A 19,731-nucleotide genomic window follows, 5' to 3' on the forward strand; every position below is an offset into this window, starting at 1 on the left:
TTCAAATTAACATATGCAATAATTTGCCACAGAAAGTAAAAGGAACCCGTAATACATCATTATGAATAAATTATACATTTACTTTACAGCCTGCAATGGCATTTTTTGGGTGGCATGTAACTGGTTGGTTCATAAGAAATCATAAAATGAAATAACTCGGTTAAAGTCTCACGTTTGTTGAGTTGATCAAATCAATCTTCCCAAGATCTAATACCGTCTTCTATCCGTCTTTACCAGCAGAGGGCGCACTCTCACGGTGGATTCGCTTCACAGTGTTTCTGTCTCGGCTCCGGGTCTGCAGCTTCCCCTGCTCTGTGTAAGGGGGGGTGTAAGTGGTGTTTGTGGGGGTGTTCTGCTTTAAAGAGGGGGTGTTCTGCTTTAAAGAGGGCGTGTTCTGCTTTAAAGAGGGGGTGTTCTGCTTTAAAGAGGGGGTGTTCTGCTTTAAAGAGGGGGTGTTCTGCTTTAAAGAGGGGGTGTTCTGCTTTTGTCAGTCCCATAGCACCAGTCTATATCTCACTACAATGATGACAAACCTTCTGTTGGTCTGTAAATGCAGTAAATTAGAATAACTGCCTTGTATAAAATGTCTCTCTCAAAATGGCTGTAGTGAATGTCTTGAAATAGGCCTCTGTCTCTTTAAGAACCTCTGAGCCTTTAGACACGCCCCCTCCACACGCTGTCTGTGGCATCAGTGGGGAGGGGGTTCTGCTGAGGAGCAGTGGTCGGTTACTCGGCTGGTGACCAAAGCTCGGAGGCGTCTCCAGGAGGTGGGGGCGTTCCTAGGAGGACTCAGGCAAACCTATCCCTAAAATGGCCGCCATCAGAGTTTTTACAGATTACCCAGAAATACGTGAATGTGCCAAGGCAACACTTCAGCCATGTTTTTAATGAGGGAGTGACAGAATAACAGGATGGAAAGCTGGAAAAAGTTGATTTTGCAGAATACCCCCCCTTTAAGGAACATATCACAGTTTTACACCCATAAAATATCAGTTTGTGGAGAAAGTATGATTAGAAAGTCAAAACTGTGATTGAATTTGTCCTTTGCAACAGCAGAACGCTCTTCAGTGGTGACGTAGAAGAAGGTATGTGCACTGAAAATACAGCAGATGGCGCTCTTATTTACATGTATTTGTGTTTTTCCGATTTATTTCAGATATTTTTGATCAGATTTTTTGATTAGCTCTGAACAGATGTCATGTTTGCACCAATATATTTGTAATTTACTCCAACTTAGTGTAAGTTATTGTGCGTGTGGAGTCAGCCATTATTGTATAAATGCACTTCTGGTGGAGTTTTCTTCAGCTCAGGTGTAGTTTTTTTTTTTCTTAACCCCTTAACTCCCGCCTGAACTGAGAGCATTTTCTCCAGTTCAGCTTTACCCAAATCCTGTAGGCCAGTGTAACGCCTCATTTGAAAACTAAGATCTACAAAACTCAACTAAATGGATCTTTTTCCTCACATCATTTTTTTGGCGTATTCAAGTCATTTTAGTAACTTTTTTGTCATTTTTTTGTCATTTTTTGGGGTCATTTTTTGTCAATTTTTTATCAATTTTTTATCAATTTTTTGTCATTTTTTCGTCATTTTTTGTCTATTTTTAATAACATTTTTGTCATTATTTGTAATTTTTTTTGGTCATTTTTTATAAGTTTTTGTCACTTTTCCATCATTGTTTTCGTCTCAGTTTTGTTGCTATTTTCTCACCTTTTTTCCAGAAGCTTTTGGATTGGGGTAAAGCCAAACTGGAGAAAATGTGCTCGGTTCAGGCGGGAGTTAAGGGGTTAATAATGTTTATACAATTCTTTGCATTCAGTAAAAGGTTGCATATTTGAAAATGCCAATTTTGAAATAGTTGACAACTATTTTAGTAATCGATTAATCGCTTTCTGGTTCACACAGACTAAAATGGAGCAAAAATGACATAAAAATGTTGTATTTTTGATAAAACTTTGATTTTATATTTAGCATCTGTAGTGTTTTGTTACATTGTAAATTTCATTAATAGAGCCTTCAAAAACATTTCCCTTTAGTTTGCTCCATCAACACATCCTCAAACAGCGCCACTTAAGCTATAACGTGCTAAAAAAAATTGAAAAAATAGAATTTTCCTGCACCATTAATAGCCAAACGATTAAGTGATTAATCGTAAAAATAATCGATAGATTTATCGATTACAAAACAATCGTTAGTTGCAGCCCTGATGTGTCATATGCACTTTAAGGGCAAATGTTTCTCACAGTGTGAACGACCATGAGGTTTCTCTCCTGTGTTCACTCCACTGTGTCTTGCTAACTTTGTCGGGGCCTTGATTGGCCCGATGCAAAGGTCCGCTCTGGCTACAGTAATGATCTTCCAACAAATAACTGGAAATGACTGTATTTTCAAAGGTTTATTTGGCATCAACAAGTACACAGATTTCCCACTCCATAGACACGGTCAAAAAGATGTATGTCTCCACCTGAGTGCGCCTCCCTCACCCTTATATAGGGCAGGTAATTACACACACACACACACACAGCGCCACACTGTGGCCGGAGGACCAAACGTGGCTGAAACAAACTTACTAACATAACACTGGTGCTTCTTCTCTGCTCCTCCGTCAGCTCCAGACGTCTCTGTTGTTGATCGTCGCCCTCTTGTGGAGACCATGCGAACTGCACTTCACCTAAACATAAGTCAAAGTCAAACAGACAGGAAATAGTATGACAGAGCCAGGACACTCCTGGTTCTCCTGGTTCTCCTGGTCCTCCTGGTCCTCCTGGTCCTCCTGGTCCTCCTGGTCCTCCTGGTCCTCCTCGTCCTCCTCGTCCTCCTGGTCCTCCTCGTCCTCCTCGTCCTCCTCGACCTCGTCTCCCGCAGTGACCGGACGCCATTGTTTTGGTGCAACGCGCTGGGTCCTAATATGATCTGCCACTTCTGCTCCACCGACCCACTTCCCCACCAGGACAGAGGGGAGGCTTTGTATCTGCTCCGGCCTCGTTAGGGAGGCCGGGGGGGGGGGGCACGGGGGAGGGCGGGGGGACACGGGGGAGGGCAGGGGGACACGGGGGACACGGGGGAGGACGGGGGGACACGGGGGAGGGCAGGGGGACACGGGGGAGGGCAGGGGGACACGGGGGACACGGGGGAGGGCAGGGGGAGGGAGACAATGCTTTAAGTCCAACTCCAGCTCGAAGTTTGTCTTTTTTTGGCGCGAATCGAACCAAGTCACTGTGACCAGACGCCCGTGGACGCTACGAAGACAATAAGAGCAGGTCACATGTTTATTGTCTCTTGGTTCGGGCGGGTCAGGAAAATGACCTGCCCAGGGAACACGTGGTTTGCACAGAAAACAAGACAAAAATTATCTTATTCCTCCGAAAATTAAAAAAAAACATTTTTTTGACACATTTTTCCCACTTCTAGTTTATCCACAGATCCAATGATCTTCACCTCTTCCCTCCTGGAGCTCCCAGACTACAGCCCAGGGTAACGCCTCATTTGAAAGCTCAGACCTACGACACTCATCTCAGCTTCTTCCTCGTTTTTGTCAAGTTTTCCTTTTTGAGATTTTTTTTCATCACGTCTTTGTTGCTTTTTTCGGTCACACTACACTCAAACTAAAACACAATTAAAACGGCTGTAACGGGACAACATAAACCAGGAAGAAGCTGAGAGGAGCTGTGTAGGCCTTAGCTTTCAAATGAGGCGTTGCTCCGGCCTCTGTACGTTTCTAGATTTGGGTAAAAGGCGGAGTTAGAGTTTGAATGTTTGTGTGTCCTCGGCCTCGGCGCAAAGGAACGCCTCTTGTTTTAGGAAACGCCTCTTGTTTTAGGACTCTGATCTGACACACGTGCACGCACACACACACACACACACGTGCACACACACACACACACACACACGTACACACACACACACACACACACACACACACACACACACACACACACACACACGCCGGTTACGCTGAGGCTTACCCTAAGCTCAGGCGCTAATAACTCCCGGCGCTGGAGCTGGACACGAGTCGCCATCTGCCCCGGGGCTTCAGGACAAAAGAGCCGCACACGAGGAGCGAGGAGACGTTCAGGAGGTTCAGAGGAGCAACGTGAGGAGAACCAGAGGAGCACAGTGAGGAGAACCAGAGGAGCAACGTGAGGAGAACCAGCAGAGCACAGTGAGGAGCAACGTGAGGAGCAACGTGAGGAACAAGTGAGGGAAACCAGAGGAGCAACGTGAGGAAAACCAGAGGAGCAACGTGAGGAAAACCAGAGGAGCACAGTGAGGAGAACCAGCAGAGCACAGTGAGTACCTGCTGTTCAGACTCTCAGGCTGTTCTGAAGGAGCTACTGGAGGAAATGTGGAGGAATTTAAGAAAACAAACGGGATTTAGTCTCAATCTCTTCCAACAGTCTGAGAAACGGGTGGATTTGGCCTTAAACCCTTCAGGTCTCATCACACTCAGGGTTTCATCATTTACTTGAACGTGGAACAAAGACCAGAAAGAACCAGTGTGTGTTGAAGAGCTCTGTGTGGTGGTAGCTGGTCAGCAGTGAGACGGGTTCTGTGAAGGACTGAGAAACGTCTCCTCACATGTGGGTCTTCATGAGGAGATGAACATGTGAGGACCTGGACGTGGCTGCATGAAGTTGTTTTGTCGTTTGGTAAAGGCTGTGGTTGTGACAGAATCAGATCTAATGTTTCTAAAGTGAGACAGAAAAAGATGAGAAACAAATCTCTTTCCATGATCGGGTTATTTGTTTCTGAAAGTGAAGATGATGGATTTATTTGTGGAGCTTTAGTCGTGTTTAGAGAAAACAGCTGACGGACGTAAACATCGTTCATCTTTATATGAAGGACCTGCTCAAACAGATGAACATGAGCAGAACTGGAGGTGTTTCATCAGTCCCTTCATGAGGACGACCTGGTGTCTCTGCAGGTGTTAGAGGAACTGCAGGTGTTAAAGGAACTGCAGGTGTTAGAGGGACTTCACTGTAGGTGTTAGAGGAACTGTAGGTGTTAAAGGAACTGCAGGTGTTAGAGGGACTTCACTGTAGGTGTTAGAGGAACTGTAGGTGTTAGAGGAACTGCAGGTGTTAGAGGAAGTGCAGGTGTTAGAGGAACTGCAGGTGTTAGAGGAACTGCAGGTGTTAGAGGAACTGCAGGTGTTAGAGGAACTGCAGGTGTTAGAGGAACTGCAGGTGTTAGAGGAAGTGAAGGTGTTAGAGGAACTGCAGGTGTTAGAGGAACTGCAGGGGTTAGAGGAACTGCAGGTGTTAGAGGAACTGTAGGTGTTAGAGGAAGTGCAGGTGTTAGAGGAACTGCAGGTGTTAGAGGAAGTGAAGGTGTTAGAGGAACTGCAGGTGTTAGAGGAACTGTAGGTGTTAGAGGAACTGCAGGTGTTAGAGGAACTGTAGGTGTTAGAGGAACTGTAGGTGTTAGAGGAACTGCAGGTGTTAGAGGAACTGTAGGTGTTAGAGGAACTGTAGGTGTTAGAGGAACTGCAGGTGTTAGAGGAACTGCAGGTGTTAGAGGAAGTGCAGGTGTTAGAGGAACTGCAGGTGTTAGAGGAAGTGCAGGTGTTAGAGGAACTCAGGTGTTAGAGGAACTCAGGTGTTAGAGGAACTGTAGGTGTTAGAGGAACTGCAGGTGTTAGAGGAACTGTAGGTGTTAGAGGAACTGCAGGTGTTAGAGGAACTGCAGGTGTTAGAGGAAGTGTAGGTGTTAGAGGAACTGCAGGTGTTAGAGGAACTGTAGGTGTTAGAGGAACTGCAGGTGTTAGAGGAAGTGCAGGTGTTAGAGGAACTGCAGGTGTTAGAGGAACTGCAGGTGTTAGAGGAACTGCAGGTGTTAGAGGAACTGCAGGTGTTAGAGGAACTGAAGGTGTTAGAGGAACTGCAGGTGTTAGAGGAACTGCAGGTGTTAGAGGAACTGCAGGTGTTAGAGGAAGTGCAGGTGTTAGAGGAACTGCAGGTGTTAGAGGAACTGTAGGTGTTAGAGGAACTGTAGGTGTTAGAGGAACTGCAGGTGTTAGAGGAACTGCAGGTGTTAGAGGAACTGAAGGTGTTAGAAGAACTCCTCTGTAGGTAGTGATGCACCGACACCACTTTTTCTAAAACCGATACGAGTACAAGGCATTTTCTTCAACATTCTTACTTTTTTCACAGCAGATTGGTTTGTAATTAGTTAATTTACTCATGTACATTTCAATATATTTTATATTTTTATGTCTCTGTCCATCATAGACAGAAAAGCCCATGTCCTAAAGCTCCCGATGCCTGAGCTTTATTCATTTATGTGTTTTTATTTAACAATAGTATTGAGATGTTTCTTAAATGGTCTCTTCTCGTCTTTACTTCAGCTCCTGTAGATTTTCTCGTGTGTTTGTAGTAACTTAGCGAGAAGCTACAGCGTTTTCATTGTTCTGCTGCAGCTCATTTTCCCTCAATATAAACATGCTGTATGTCTTTAATCTGGATTTTCTGAGGACTTTTTAGTCGCTGGGTTAGTTTTTTCAGATGAATAAACCCCTGGGCTTAAAACGGCGTCAGAATGGCTGAAACTGTTAGCCGCGAGTTAGCATCGTTAGCCTGTATGTTGTAAACACTGCAGACGCTGCAGCGAGTTAGCATCGTTAGCCTGTATGTTGTAAACACTGCAGACGCTGCAGCACGAACAACATTAAGCTCTGGTTTAGAGAGCGCAGTCAGCTCTATGTGGAATATTGTAATGTAAAGAAATATGGTATCGTGATGTTCAGTGAAGCAACATCTCCTCATGAGAATATAATATATCACTGAAGTCTCTGAGATCCACATGTTTCTGCAAAATCCAGCCAAAAACAAACAGTGACCAGAAGTTCATCACAGACTGTGTTTGAAACGTGACCTGGACAGAGCAGCGGCGTCCACACCTTCTTCATCACATATTATTATCAAAGGTTTGACCATTTCTCACGGAACCTCAACACCAGCTCTGTCTGGTTCTAAAGTGTCTTTTCATCATAACGTGTCGTCTCTGGTGATGAGAGGAGGCGGAGTCTGGGGCATAACAGACTTTTCCACATTATTTTGGGGAAAGTCTGGGGACCATGTTCTGGCAGGGGAGGTGTGGTTTGGGCTGGATGTCTCTCATGCGTCTGCAGTGGCCACAGCCAATCGTATCGTCGCACCGGCTGACGTACGACGGACCCGCTGCAAACTTCCAGCTCAACTATCCATGGTTTAAACTCACTTGTGTGAAGTTAGCCCCCCCATAGTGTCCGATTCCCTCCAAACTAGTGTCATTGTTTAGCACTTCGTTTGTGCTTCGTTTGTGCTTCGTTTGTGCTTCGTTTGTGCACATAAAACTAGTGTTTGTGCGCACTTCGTTTTTGAGATATTGGCAAGGCAAGGCAAGTTTATTTGTAGAGCACAATTCATACACAAGGCAATTCAAAGTGCTTCACAGTTGCATAAATACAAGAAAACAAATAGAATCAATAAAAAACATCAACATAAAATTAATCAATCACAGTAAAAGGCGAGAGTGCAGATCAAATACTTTCAGTCATATGCATCGGTAAAAAGAACTGTTTTCAGCCTGGATTTGAACATTGTCAGAGTTGAGGCCTGTCTCACATCCTCATGAGACTGTTCCAGATTTTAGCTGCATGAAACTGAAACGCAGCCTCACCGTGTTTATTATTGACTCTGGGAACCACCAGGAGGCCCCTCCCTGAAGTTCTCAGGGCCCGAGATGGTTCATACGGCTCTAACATGTCAGAGATGGACTTTGGTGCTAAACCATGAAAAGACTTGTACACAAGCAGAGCTGTTTTAAAGTCTATTCTCTGAGTGACAGGAAGCCAGTGCAGAGACCGGAGCACTGGACTAATATGGTCATATTTCCTGGTTCTTGTAAAGACTCGAGCAGCAGCGTTCTGGATGTACTGTAGCTGTCTGACAGCTCGTTTAGAGAGGCCAGTGAGCATATTGATCGTTGATTGGTAATTGGCTCGGGTCTTGGTCCAGGTCTGATCTTTGTTCAGGTCTTGGTCTGGGTCTTGGAAAAGTTGAAAACTGCTGAAAATCATGAAAAAAGACAGACGTTCAATAAAAGATAAAGAACATGAAAACCAATTATTGACTGCGGAAGGATTTGACAGTCAGGAAGAGCTGAACAATGACACTAGTTTGGAGTGAATCGGACACTATGGGGGGGCGAACTTCACACAAGTTTTAAACTGGGTCTAAACTCGCTCCTGTCATGGTGGATCCATAAACAAACCACAAGCTTCCGTCTGTGGAAGAGCTCGCCACCGTCACCGTCCCTCCTCGTCCTGTGATCGGCCCCAGATTTGTTTGTTTACTTGTATGCATCTGTTGCTCAAATAAACAAACAAACATAGTATACGTGTAACATACAGAATTCTTCACAACATAAGAGGTATTACTGCTGCTCAAAGGGAGTAGGAAGAAGTTAGTTATAACTTATAAGGCCCTATCCCTCCTTTCAGACTTACACAACTTAAACTACTGCTCACGGCACAATATTTTTAATGTATAATTAGGCTTTAACCATGAGATCTATGCGGCAATTCCAGACTGAGGAATTGCCTTAGTAGCGAATTAAATCAACAAAAACGGCTCCACTTAGCAAATCCCAAACAGTAAAGTCATTAGTTCATAACATTCTTGTGTTGCTCTTGCATAAGGTTGAAGGTGCACATTCTGGACATCACATAATAAATCCGGATTCATCACATACTTCTCATTATCAAGGATCAAAATAACAAAGACAATTCATAGTTCAGGAACAGAAGATTAATTACAGGAGTTTTACATACTTTTCCAGTATTTGCTTTCTGTACATTATTTTAAATTGTACAACAGTTGAACACATTTTTAAATCCTCTTCTAATGAGTTCCAGAGGTCGACTCCACTTCGTGTAACAGACATACTTTTTTGAGTTGTACGGGAATATTTTTTCTTAAGATTCATTTTCCTTCTTAGGTTATAACCCCCATCACGGTCTGAAAACATGATTTGAATGTTAGCAGGGAGTAAACTGTTTTTGGCTTTGAAGACATGGAGCCACACATCAGTCTGGGGGATTCCCTGAGACCTTCCACACATTATTGTTCTGTTTTCCGGTTCTAGTCTCAGTATTGATGAAAGATACTCAGGCCCAGATCCTCCTCCTCGTGTGTGTCTGGTTCTGCTGTGATGTGATCGTTAGTGTCGTAATTACACAGCAGTTCTGAGTCTCCTCTTGTGTTATGACTGGATGACGTCACAGCAAAGACACAACATGAACAATAGGATGATGTTTTACACAAAGCCGGGACGGACCTGAGCCGGAGTCCGTGTTCATCCTGCGAGCGACACGTCCGAGCCTTTGTGCTGCCGGAGTCAGAGCGCAGACGTGCCGACTCTAATCCTATTTGTTTGGGTAAAGCCTAAGACCCTTTTGACCCACTTCTGTCGCCTCCAGCACGTCAAGGCCACAGAGACGGGGCTGAGACGAGGGTGAGACGAGGTAGAGATGAGGCAGGGACGAGGCAGAGACGAGGCTGAGACGAGGCAGAGACGAGGCTGAGACGAGGCTGAGACGAGGCAGAGACGAGGTAGAGACGAGGCAGGGACGAGGCAGAGACGAGGCAGGGACGAGGTAGAGACGAGGCTGAGACGAGGCAGAGACGAGGTAGAGACGAGGCTGAGACGAGGCAGAGACGAGGTAGAGACGAGGCTGAGACGAGGCTGAGACGAGGCTGAGACGAGGCAGAGACGAGGCAGGGACGAGGCTGAGACGAGGCTGAGACGAGGCAGAGACGAGGCTGAGACGAGGCTGAGACGAGGCTGAGACGAGGCAGGGACGAGGCAGAGACGAGGCTGAGACGAGGTAGAGACGAGGAAGAGACGAGGCTGAGACGAGGGAGTGACGAGGCAGGGACGAGGTAGAGACGAGGCAGAGACGAGGCAGAGACGAGGTAGAGACGAGGCTGAGACGAGGTAGAGACGAGGAAGAGACGAGGCTGAGACGAGGGAGTGACGAGGGAGAGACGAGGTAGAGACGAGGGTGAGACGAGGCTGAGACGAGGCTGAGACGAGGCAGAGACGAGGCAGAGACGAGGCAGAGACGAGACTGAGACGAGGCAGAGACGAGGCAGAGACGAGGCTGAGACGAGGCTGAGACGAGGCTGAGACGAGACTGAGACGAGGCAGAGACGAGGTAGAGACGAGGCTGAGACGAGACTGAGACGAGGCAGAGACGAGGGTGAGACGAGGCTGAGACGAGGCAGAGACGAGGCTGAGACGAGGTAGAGACGAGGCAGAGACGAGGCAGAGACGAGGCAGAGACGAGGCAGAGACGAGGCTGAGACGAGGTAGAGACGAGGGTGAGACGAGGCTGAGACGGGGCTGAGACGAGGCAGGGACGAGGGTGAGACGAGGCTGAGACGAGGGAGAGACGAGGCTGAGACGAGGCTGAGACGAGGCTGAGACGAGGCTGAGACGAGGCTGAGACGAGGCTGAGACGAGGCTGAGACGAGGGTGAGACGAGGCTGAGACGAGGGAGAGACGAGGCTGAGACGAGGTAGAGACGAGGTAGAGACGAGGCAGAGACGAGGCTGAGACGAGGTAGAGACGAGGTAGAGACGAGGCTGAGACGAGGCAGAGACGAGGTAGAGACGAGGTAGAGACGAGGTAGAGACGAGGCAGAGACGAGGTAGAGACGAGGCAGGGACGAGGCTGAGACGAGGCAGAGACGAGGCTGAGACGAGGTAGAGACGAGGTAGAGACGAGGCTGAGACGAGGCAGAGACGAGGCAGAGACGAGGCTGAGACGAGGCTGAGACGAGGCAGAGACGAGGCTGAGACGAGGCAGAGACGAGGCTGAGACGAGGCTGAGACGAGGCTGAGACGAGGGTGAGACGAGGCAGAGACGAGGCTGAGACGAGGCTGAGACGAGGCAGGGACGAGGCTGGGACGAGGCTGAGACGAGGCTGAGACGAGGCAGAGACGGGGCAGGGACGAGGCTGAGACGAGGCTGAGACGAGGCAGAGACGAGGTAGAGACGAGGTAGAGACGAGGCAGAGACGAGGTAGAGACGAGGCAGGGACGAGGCTGAGACGAGGCAGAGACGAGGCTGAGACGAGGTAGAGACGAGGCAGAGACGAGGCTGAGACGAGGCTGAGACGAGGTAGAGACGAGGCAGAGACGAGGCTGAGACGAGGCTGAGACGAGGCAGAGACGAGGCAGAGACGAGGCTGAGACGAGGCTGAGACGAGGTAGAGACGAGGCTGAGACGAGGTAGAGACGAGGCTGAGACGAGGAAGAGACGAGGCAGAGACGAGGCTGAGACGAGGCAGAGACGAGGCTGAGACGAGGCTGAGACGAGGCAGAGACGAGGCTGAGACGAGGCAGAGACGAGGCTGAGACGAGGTAGAGACGAGGCTGAGACGAGGTAGAGACGAGGCAGAGACGAGGCAGAGACGAGGCTGAGACGAGGCTGAGACGAGGCAGAGACGAGGCTGAGACGAGGCAGAGACGAGGCAGAGACGAGGCTGAGACGAGGCTGAGACGAGGTAGAGACGAGGCAGAGACGAGGCAGAGACGAGGCTGAGACGAGGCTGAGACGAGGCAGAGACGAGGCAGAGACGAGGCTGAGACGAGGCTGAGACGAGGTAGAGACGAGGCAGAGACGAGGCTGAGACGAGGCTGAGACGAGGCTGAGACGAGGCTGAGACGAGGCAGAGACGAGGCAGAGACGAGGCTGAGACGAGGCTGAGACGAGGCTGAGACGAGGCTGAGACGAGGCAGAGACGAGGTAGAGACGAGGCAGAGACGAGGCTGAGACGAGGCTGAGACGAGGCAGAGACGAGGCAGAGACGAGGCAGAGACGAGGCTGAGACGAGGCTGAGACGAGGCTGAGACGAGGCAGAGACGAGGCTGAGACGAGGTAGAGACGGGGCAGAGACGAGGTAGAGACGAGGCTGAGACGAGGCTGAGACGAGGCAGAGACGAGGCTGAGACGAGGCAGAGACGAGGCAGAGACGAGGCAGAGACGAGGCAGAGACGAGGCAGAGACGAGGCTGAGACGAGGCTGAGACGAGGCTGAGACGAGGCAGAGACGAGGCAGAGACGAGGCTGAGACGAGGCTGAGACGAGGCAGAGACGAGGCTGAGACGAGGCTGAGACGAGGCAGAGACGAGGCTGAGACGAGGCAGAGACGAGGCAGAGACGAGGCTGAGACGAGGCTGAGACGAGGCTGAGACGAGGCAGAGACGAGGCAGAGACGAGGCAGGGACGAGGCTGAGACGAGGCTGAGACGAGGCTGAGACGAGGCAGAGACGAGGCTGAGACGAGGCAGAGACGAGGCTGAGACGAGGCTGAGACGAGGCAGAGACGAGGCAGAGACGAGGCTGAGACGAGGCAGGGACGAGGCTGAGACGAGGCTGAGACGAGGCTGAGACGAGGCAGAGACGAGGCTGAGACGAGGCAGAGACGAGGCTGAGACGAGGCTGAGACGAGGCAGAGACGAGGCAGAGACGAGGCTGAGACGAGGCTGTCCAGGAAACACCAGGAGTCTGTTCACTTTATGATCAACGACGATATGACAGAGGAATAAAGCTTCAATACGAATAAACCGGCCTTTGACCAGGACTCACTACAGGAGACAAAGATTATATCGATCTTTCGACTCTCCCAAACTCACGTGGATCCGTCAGGGGTTTCTGTGTTTCCTGCCCTCGATTATTGAAATGAGAAAGCTCATGAGCGCCTCCCCCAACTCAAAATGATAAAACTTTTCATTTCTCACAGCACAATCAATGTAAACAAAACAACAACAATGAACAAGAGCAAAAAGATGAAGAACTCGTTTCCTTTTTGACGCAAACCAAACTCACAACCAGTGTTTGAACTGTTCACATAAAAACAGAACCAAACACTATTACAAGAACGCTCTTGTTTCCTGTAAATTCGCTACAAAGTAAGTAACAAAGCGACCGTTCATATGTTTCTTTCAGTTTCCAAAGCCAAATATCAGCCACACTCACTTGTGTTTATGACATAAGGGCTCATTAACCTCTTACCACCCGCTAAACCAAATGCATTCTCTCCTCTTTGCCATTGTCGTCACTTTTTATTTCCCTCATGTGTTTTTGTCACTTTTTATTGCACTTTTTCAGACTTTTTTTGTTACTTTATTGATGCATTTTTGTCACTTTTTGCCGGATTTGTGTCTGTTTTTCTGTCATTTTGTCTTTTTTTAATGGATTTTTTCTCATTTTTTTCTGTAATTTTGTCTTTTTTTTTGTCTTTTTGTCTTTTTTTTGCTGGATTTTTGTCACTTTTTCTGTATTTTTGTCTTTTTTTGTTGTATTTTTGTCTTTTTTTGTTTGATTTTTGTCTTTTTTTTTGCTGGATTTTTGTCTTTTTTTGTTGTCTTTTTGTCTTTTTTGTGCTGGATTTTTGTCACTTTTTTGTTGGATTTTTGTCACTTTTTCTGTATTTTTGTCTTTTTTTGTTGTATTTTTGTCTTTTTTGTTGTATTTTTGTCTTTTTTTGCTGGATTTTTGTCTTTTTTTGTTGTATTTTTGTCTTTTTTGTTGTTGTATTTTTGTCTTTTTTTTCCTGGATTTTTGTCTTTTTTTGTTGTATTTTTGTCTTTTTTTTCCTGGATTTTTGTCTTTTTTTGTTGTATTTTTGTCTTTTTTTGTTGCATTTTTGTCTTTTTTGTTGTATTTTTGTCTTTTTTTTTGTTGTATTTTTGTCTTTTTTGTTGCATTTTTGTCTTTTTTGTTGTTGTATTTTTGTCTTTTTTTTCCTGGATTTTTGTCTTTTTTTGTTGTATTTTTGTCTTTTTTGTTGTATTTTTGTCTTTTTTGTTGTTGTATTTTTGTCTTTTTTTGGTTGTATTTTTGTCACTTTTTTCTGTATTTTTGTATTTTTTTGTTGTATTTTTGTCCTTTTTTTGCTGGATTTTTGTCTTTTTTTGTCACTTTTTAACGCTTTTTTTTTTTGCGTTTTCATCCTCATTTTCTTCTCATTTTTTTGCCTCTGTTTTGAAGAAGCTTTTAGATTTGGAGAACAGGAGAAAACAAGACAAACTGTCCTGAGTCCACTGTGAGTTAAGTCTCCACATGGCCTTAACGTGATCTAAACTCTCCCCCCTCACACACACGTATGTAACTGTGTAGGAGGAGTTCACCCACGATGATGCTTAAACACGACTGAAGAAAATCTATTGATTCTGAACAAGGTGAAGGTGAGAGGAGAAGTTTATTTGTAGAGCACAATTCATACACAAGGCGATTCAAAGTGCTTCACAGTTAAAGCAGCATAAAATATGAGAAAAACAAATAGAATCAATAAAAACATCAACATAAAATTAATCAGTTACAGTAAGAGGCAAGAGTGCAGATAAAATACTTTGTTTTATGCATTTTTAAGTCTTGTTTGGACTCGCTCTGTCTTGAGCACTATTTCACTATGTCTTGAGACTACTATGAACTTAGCCCCTCATTATGCTCAAATTTAAATAAAAAATATGTTATTTTGTTTGTGCTGTTTTGTGCTGTAAAAATCTTCGTTTGTGCTGTCACCGTTTTTGAGATATTAATGATTGTTTTATTGGTCAGATCTGAGGTTTCCCTGCTCGTTACACTGCAAAAAGTATTTAATTAGATCAGTATAAACATCTCAATTTGAGCACAATAATCCACATTTGAGTTGTTTTGACTGGTTAAGAAGTTGTTGGGCATTTGTCCTGGATTATTTCACTTGTTCTGAGATGTTTCTGACTCGTTTCGATACATTTCGTCCTTATTTCAGGTCATTTTCTTTGCCAATGGGGAAAGAAAACTGGTCTTATCTCATTGGCAATTTTACTTTTTCTTTCAAGCGAGATTTACCCTAGAACTGGTCTGAAATGTCCTCGAACAAGCAAAGCAAACTCGGTCCGATCAGGAAAAGTGTCTAAATGAGTGAAAACCGCTCAAAACAAGAAACATTTCCTCAATTCAACTCATTTAAGCCAATGCTTGATATTAAAGCTCCAAAACGGGTAAAAATGGTGTCACCGCTTCCTCTACATCTGTGCTGTTTTGTGCTGTAAAGATTTCCGATTGTGCTGGTTCGGTTTTTAAACTATTACAGACTTTAGAGCATTGAGGCGTTCACCCTCGTCCTCCTCTGAGGCGCGCACACGTGTCAGAGGCGCACGGCAACACACACTGCATGCAAAAAACGATCATCAATATCTAAAACACAATAACAGCACAAACGTAGCACAAACGATTGGCATATTTTTCATTGAAATGTGAGTATGATGGGGGGCCAGGTTCACGCTAATTGTCTTGAGAACTATTTTTAAGTCTTGTTTTGATTCGCTCTGTCTTGAGCACTATTTTTCTTGCTTGTTCACACAAAGTTACCTCTGTTTTGTCGCTCCTTCTCCTCTGGACGTCAACATAAAAATGTATCAATGACAGTAAGAGGCGAGAGTGCAGATAAAATACTTTCAGTCATATTCTCGGGCAAAAAGAACTGTTTTCAGCCTGGATATGAACATTGTCAGAGTTGAGGCCTGTCTCACATTCTCGTGAAGACAAAAATTTGATAAAAAACTGACGAACAAATGACAGAAATGTGACAAAAAATGACCCAAAAAATTGACAAAAATTTACTAAAAATGTGACCAAAAAAATAGATTTTTGTCTTTTTTTTGCTGAGTTTTTGTCATTTTTGTCGCTTTTTTGTTGCGTTTTCATCCTCACTTTCTTCTCATTTCTCGCCTCTGTTTTGAAGAAGCTTTTAGATTTGGGGAACAGGAGAAAACATGTTCAGGTGGGAGTTAAGAGGTTAATACACATATCATTAAAATCAGAGAACAGTACAAGGTATGTAGAGCTTTGATATTTAAAATGTGCTTCGCTTTTGCTATTACTGCAATGCTTCATGACATTTTTGTAGTTATATATTTAAAGTGCGATTTCCAAGTAATTCTGTCTCTCTATAATGACACCCTCTGTCTGAAATGTTCCCGAGCATTAGAATCACAGTTGCCGAATATCATCGATTTGCTTTTACTCAAATTCAAGAATGATTTGTTTTGTTTGAACCACTTATTGACACTCTTGAGTTCCAAATTAACAAGCTGACACAGTTGCTTCAAGTCGTCAGTTATTTGCATTTTTAAGTCTTGTTTTGACTCGCTCTGTCTTGAGCACTATTTTTCTTGCTCGTTCACACAAAGTTTCCAAACCTCTGTTTTGTCGCTCCTTCTCCTCAACATAAAAATGTATCAATGACAGTAAAAGGCAAGAGTTTGTAGATAAAATACTTTCAGTCATGTGCTCGGGTAAAAAGAACTGTTTTCAGCCTGGATTTGAACATTGTCAGAGTCGAGGCCTGTCTCACATCCTCATGAAGACAAAAATTTGATAAAAAACTGACGAACAAATGACAGAAATGTGACAAAAAATGACCAAAAAAATTGACAAAAATTTACTAAAAATGTGACCAAAAAAATAGATTTTTGTCTTTTTTTTGCTGCTCTTTTCTCACCTTTTTGCTGAGTTTTTGTCATTTTTGTCGCTTTTTAACGCTTTTTTTTGCGTTTTCATCCTCACTTTCTTCTCATTTCTTGCCTCTGTTTTGAAGAAGCTTTTAGATTTGGAGAACAGGAGAAAACATGTTCAGGTGGGAGTTAAGAGGTTAATACACGTATCTATAAAATCAGAGAACAGTATAAGGCATGTAGAGCTTTGATATTTAAAATGTGCTTCGCTTTTGCTATTACTGCAATGCTTCATGACATTTTAGTTCACTCCTTCTCCTCTGGACGTCAACATAACATTAATCAATCACAGTAAGAGGCGAGAGTGCAGATAAAATACTTTCAGTTATTTGCATCTCCTCTTTGCCATTGTCGTCACTTTTTATTTCCCTCATGTGTTTTTGTCACTTTTTTATTGCACTTTTTCTGACTTTTTTTGTTACTTTATTGATGCACTTTTGTCTTTTTTTTTCTGGATTTTTCTCTTTTTTTTCTGGATTTTTCTCTTTTTTTGCTGGAGTTTTGTCTTTTTTTTGCTAGATTTTTGTCTTTTTTTGCTGGATTTTTGTCTTTTTTTGCTGGATTTTTGTCTTTTTTTTGCTGGATTTTTCTCTTTTTTTGCTGGAGTTTTGTCTTTTTTTGCTGGATTTTTGTCTATTTTTTTCTGGATTTTTGTCTTTTTTTTCTGGATTTTTGTCTTTTTTTTGCTGGATTTTTGACTTTTTTTTCTGGATATTTGTCTTTTTTTTCTGGATTTTTGTTTTTTTTTTTCTGGATTTTTGTCTTTTTTTTCTGGATTTTTGTCTTTTTTTGCTGGATTTTTGTCTTTTTTTTGCTGGATTTTTGTCTTTTTTGCTGGATTTTTGTCTTTTTTTTCTGGATTTTTGTCTTTTTTTTTCTGGATTTTTGTCTTTTTTTTTCTGGATTTTTGTCTTTTTTTTTCTGGATTTTTGTCTTTTTTTTTCTGGATTTTTGTCTTTTTTTTTGCTGAATTTTTGTGATAAAATACTTTCAGTCATGTGCTCGGGCAAAAAGAACTGTTTTCAGCCTGGATCTGAACATTGTCAGAGCTGAGGCCTGTCTCACATCCTCATGAAGACTGTTCCAGATTTTAGCTTTAGCCTCAGCGTGTTTATTATTGACTCTGGGAACATTTACTTTGAGTTCCCGAGGTCTAATCTGTGCGGTTTTTAGTCTCTTTTGTCTTCAGTCACAGAAACATCGCTCTGACTGACTGAGGAAAGTAACTCCTGGTTGATATTCCTCGTGTCCCTCCAGGTGTTCCAGAGCCCCCGGTCTGAACCCTCAGGATGTCGGAGCGAGAGGAGCTGCCGTCGGACGGGCTGACCGTGATGCTGACCCTGAGGCTGCTCATGCACGGGAAGGTAAACCTGCAGCTCCTTCACCTGCTCAGAACAAACTCTAAACTCTTGTGTTCCTTCAGGAGGTGGGCAGCATCATCGGAAAGGTACGGTTCCCCTCACGATTCCCCTTCACTGCTTCACCTGTGCTCTGTCAGACCTGTGTGTAAGACTGTGCTGTGTTTGCAGAAAGGAGAAACCGTCAAGAAGATGAGAGAAGAGGTGAGAGACTTTCACCAAAGTGTATGAATCTGGAACTGTAGATGTGTCATGGCTGGGCTGTGACAGCAGGGGGCGCTGCATGAGGGGTTGATTCATTCAGGACATTCAGGTTCAGCAGCTCATTTAAAACCCCTTAACTCCCGCCTGAACCGAGCACATTTTCTCCAGTTTGGCTTTACCCCAATCCAAACGCTTCTGGGAAAAAGGTGAGAAAATAGCAACAAAACTGAGACGAAAACAATGATGGAAATGTGACAAAAAAGGGAGGGAAAATTGATGAAAAAGTGGCAAAAATATCACACAAATGTCACAAGAAATTGACAAAAAATGGCGAAACAATGACAAAAAATTGATAAAAATGTGACAAAAAAATGTCAAAAAATTGATTAAAATTGACTAAAAAATGACAGAAATGTGACAAAAATTTGTTTAAAATTTGACAAAAAAATAACAAAAAATTGATAAAACTTTGACAAAAAAGTGACAAAAATTTACAAAAAAGTGAGAAAAATTTGACGAAAAATGGAGAAAAAATGGACGAAAAAGTGATATGAATTTGACCAAAAAATGACAAAAATATGACAAAAAATGACAAAAATGTGACAAAAAATGACAAAAAAAGTTTCAATAATGAGTTGAATCCCCAACAAAAAAATGATGGAAAAAAATCTGATGGCGTGAGGAAAAAGATCCTTTCGGTTCAGGCGGGAGTTCAGAGGGAGCTCGTTTGAAAGACAAACATCAGCAGATTCCAAAACTTCCAAAGGAAAGTCTCAGGGCCCGACTTCCTCCAGAGCAACAACAGCGCGAACTCGAGACGAAGCAGGAACTTTTCTGTCCGTCCACGGCGAACGATCACTCTGTGGGGAACGTCTCAGGTGGTGAAGGTCCTGTCCACACCAAGTCCAGCTGAGGAACAAACACAAAGATATTTATGTGAACCAACATTCTCCAGACCAGGTCCCAGAGGAAAGATCTGAAAACGCCGTTTACGTGGCTCCAAACGATCACAGCTCCAGAGTCTGTGATCCATAATGACCTTGATCTATGATGGTTTGACTCCGCCCCCCTTTGCTCCACAAGCCACAGGTGACGAGTGGAAAAACACGAGTCAGTCTGTGTTTTTATCTGACAGGAAAAGTCACTGAAGAATAAACTCTCCTCCTCGTCTCGTCTGTTGATCCGAAATCCTTCACTTTCATCTTCACTGGTTACATTTAAAGTTTACTGCACATCCTGTTCTATTATCTGTGTTAGCGGCACAGCGCCTCACACAGGCCTGGAGGAGGAATCACACAGACCTGAGTCGACCCATGTGGACAAACATTTACTTGAACAAAAAAATGACAAAAATTCAAACAAAAAAATGACAAAAAATTAACAAAAAAATGACAAAAATTCAACAAAAAAATGACACATACGCAGCCTCTCCCACATGTCATATAGCTCCGAAAAAGCTCACGATAGAAGCTACCAAGCTCTTCCACGTGTTCCCTATTTAAATAAAGTTACGTGAAGTGTTTTCAGGCGAAGTATATTTACACAGAAATGTAACATGTGGATTTTATAAGCAGATAAAAAGGGGGACTATATTGTGAGGCGTAATGATACGAGGAGTAAAACG

The 19,731-nt window shown here is 44.2% G+C and overlaps 1 protein-coding gene across 1 annotated transcript in view; it reads left to right on the plus strand.

Moving 5' to 3' along the window:
• Positions 1-17,834: 17,834 nt before the first annotated feature.
• Positions 17,835-19,731, plus strand: part of LOC306982652 (poly(rC)-binding protein 3-like) — a gene marked incomplete at both ends in the record, with an annotated part of 34,266 nt that continues 32,369 nt past the window's right edge. Inside the window, 3 exons of the mRNA XM_079583121.1 lie at positions 17,835-17,909; positions 17,969-17,992; positions 18,075-18,107. Coding sequence (XP_079439247.1) covers positions 17,835-17,909; positions 17,969-17,992; positions 18,075-18,107 — 132 coding nt within the window. The remainder of the gene's footprint in view (positions 17,910-17,968; positions 17,993-18,074; positions 18,108-19,731) is intronic.

Source organism: Gobius niger, assembly GCF_951799975.1.
Source record: "Gobius niger genome assembly, contig: SCAFFOLD_78, whole genome shotgun sequence".
In the NCBI taxonomy this organism is placed as follows: domain Eukaryota; kingdom Metazoa; phylum Chordata; class Actinopteri; order Gobiiformes; family Gobiidae; genus Gobius; species Gobius niger.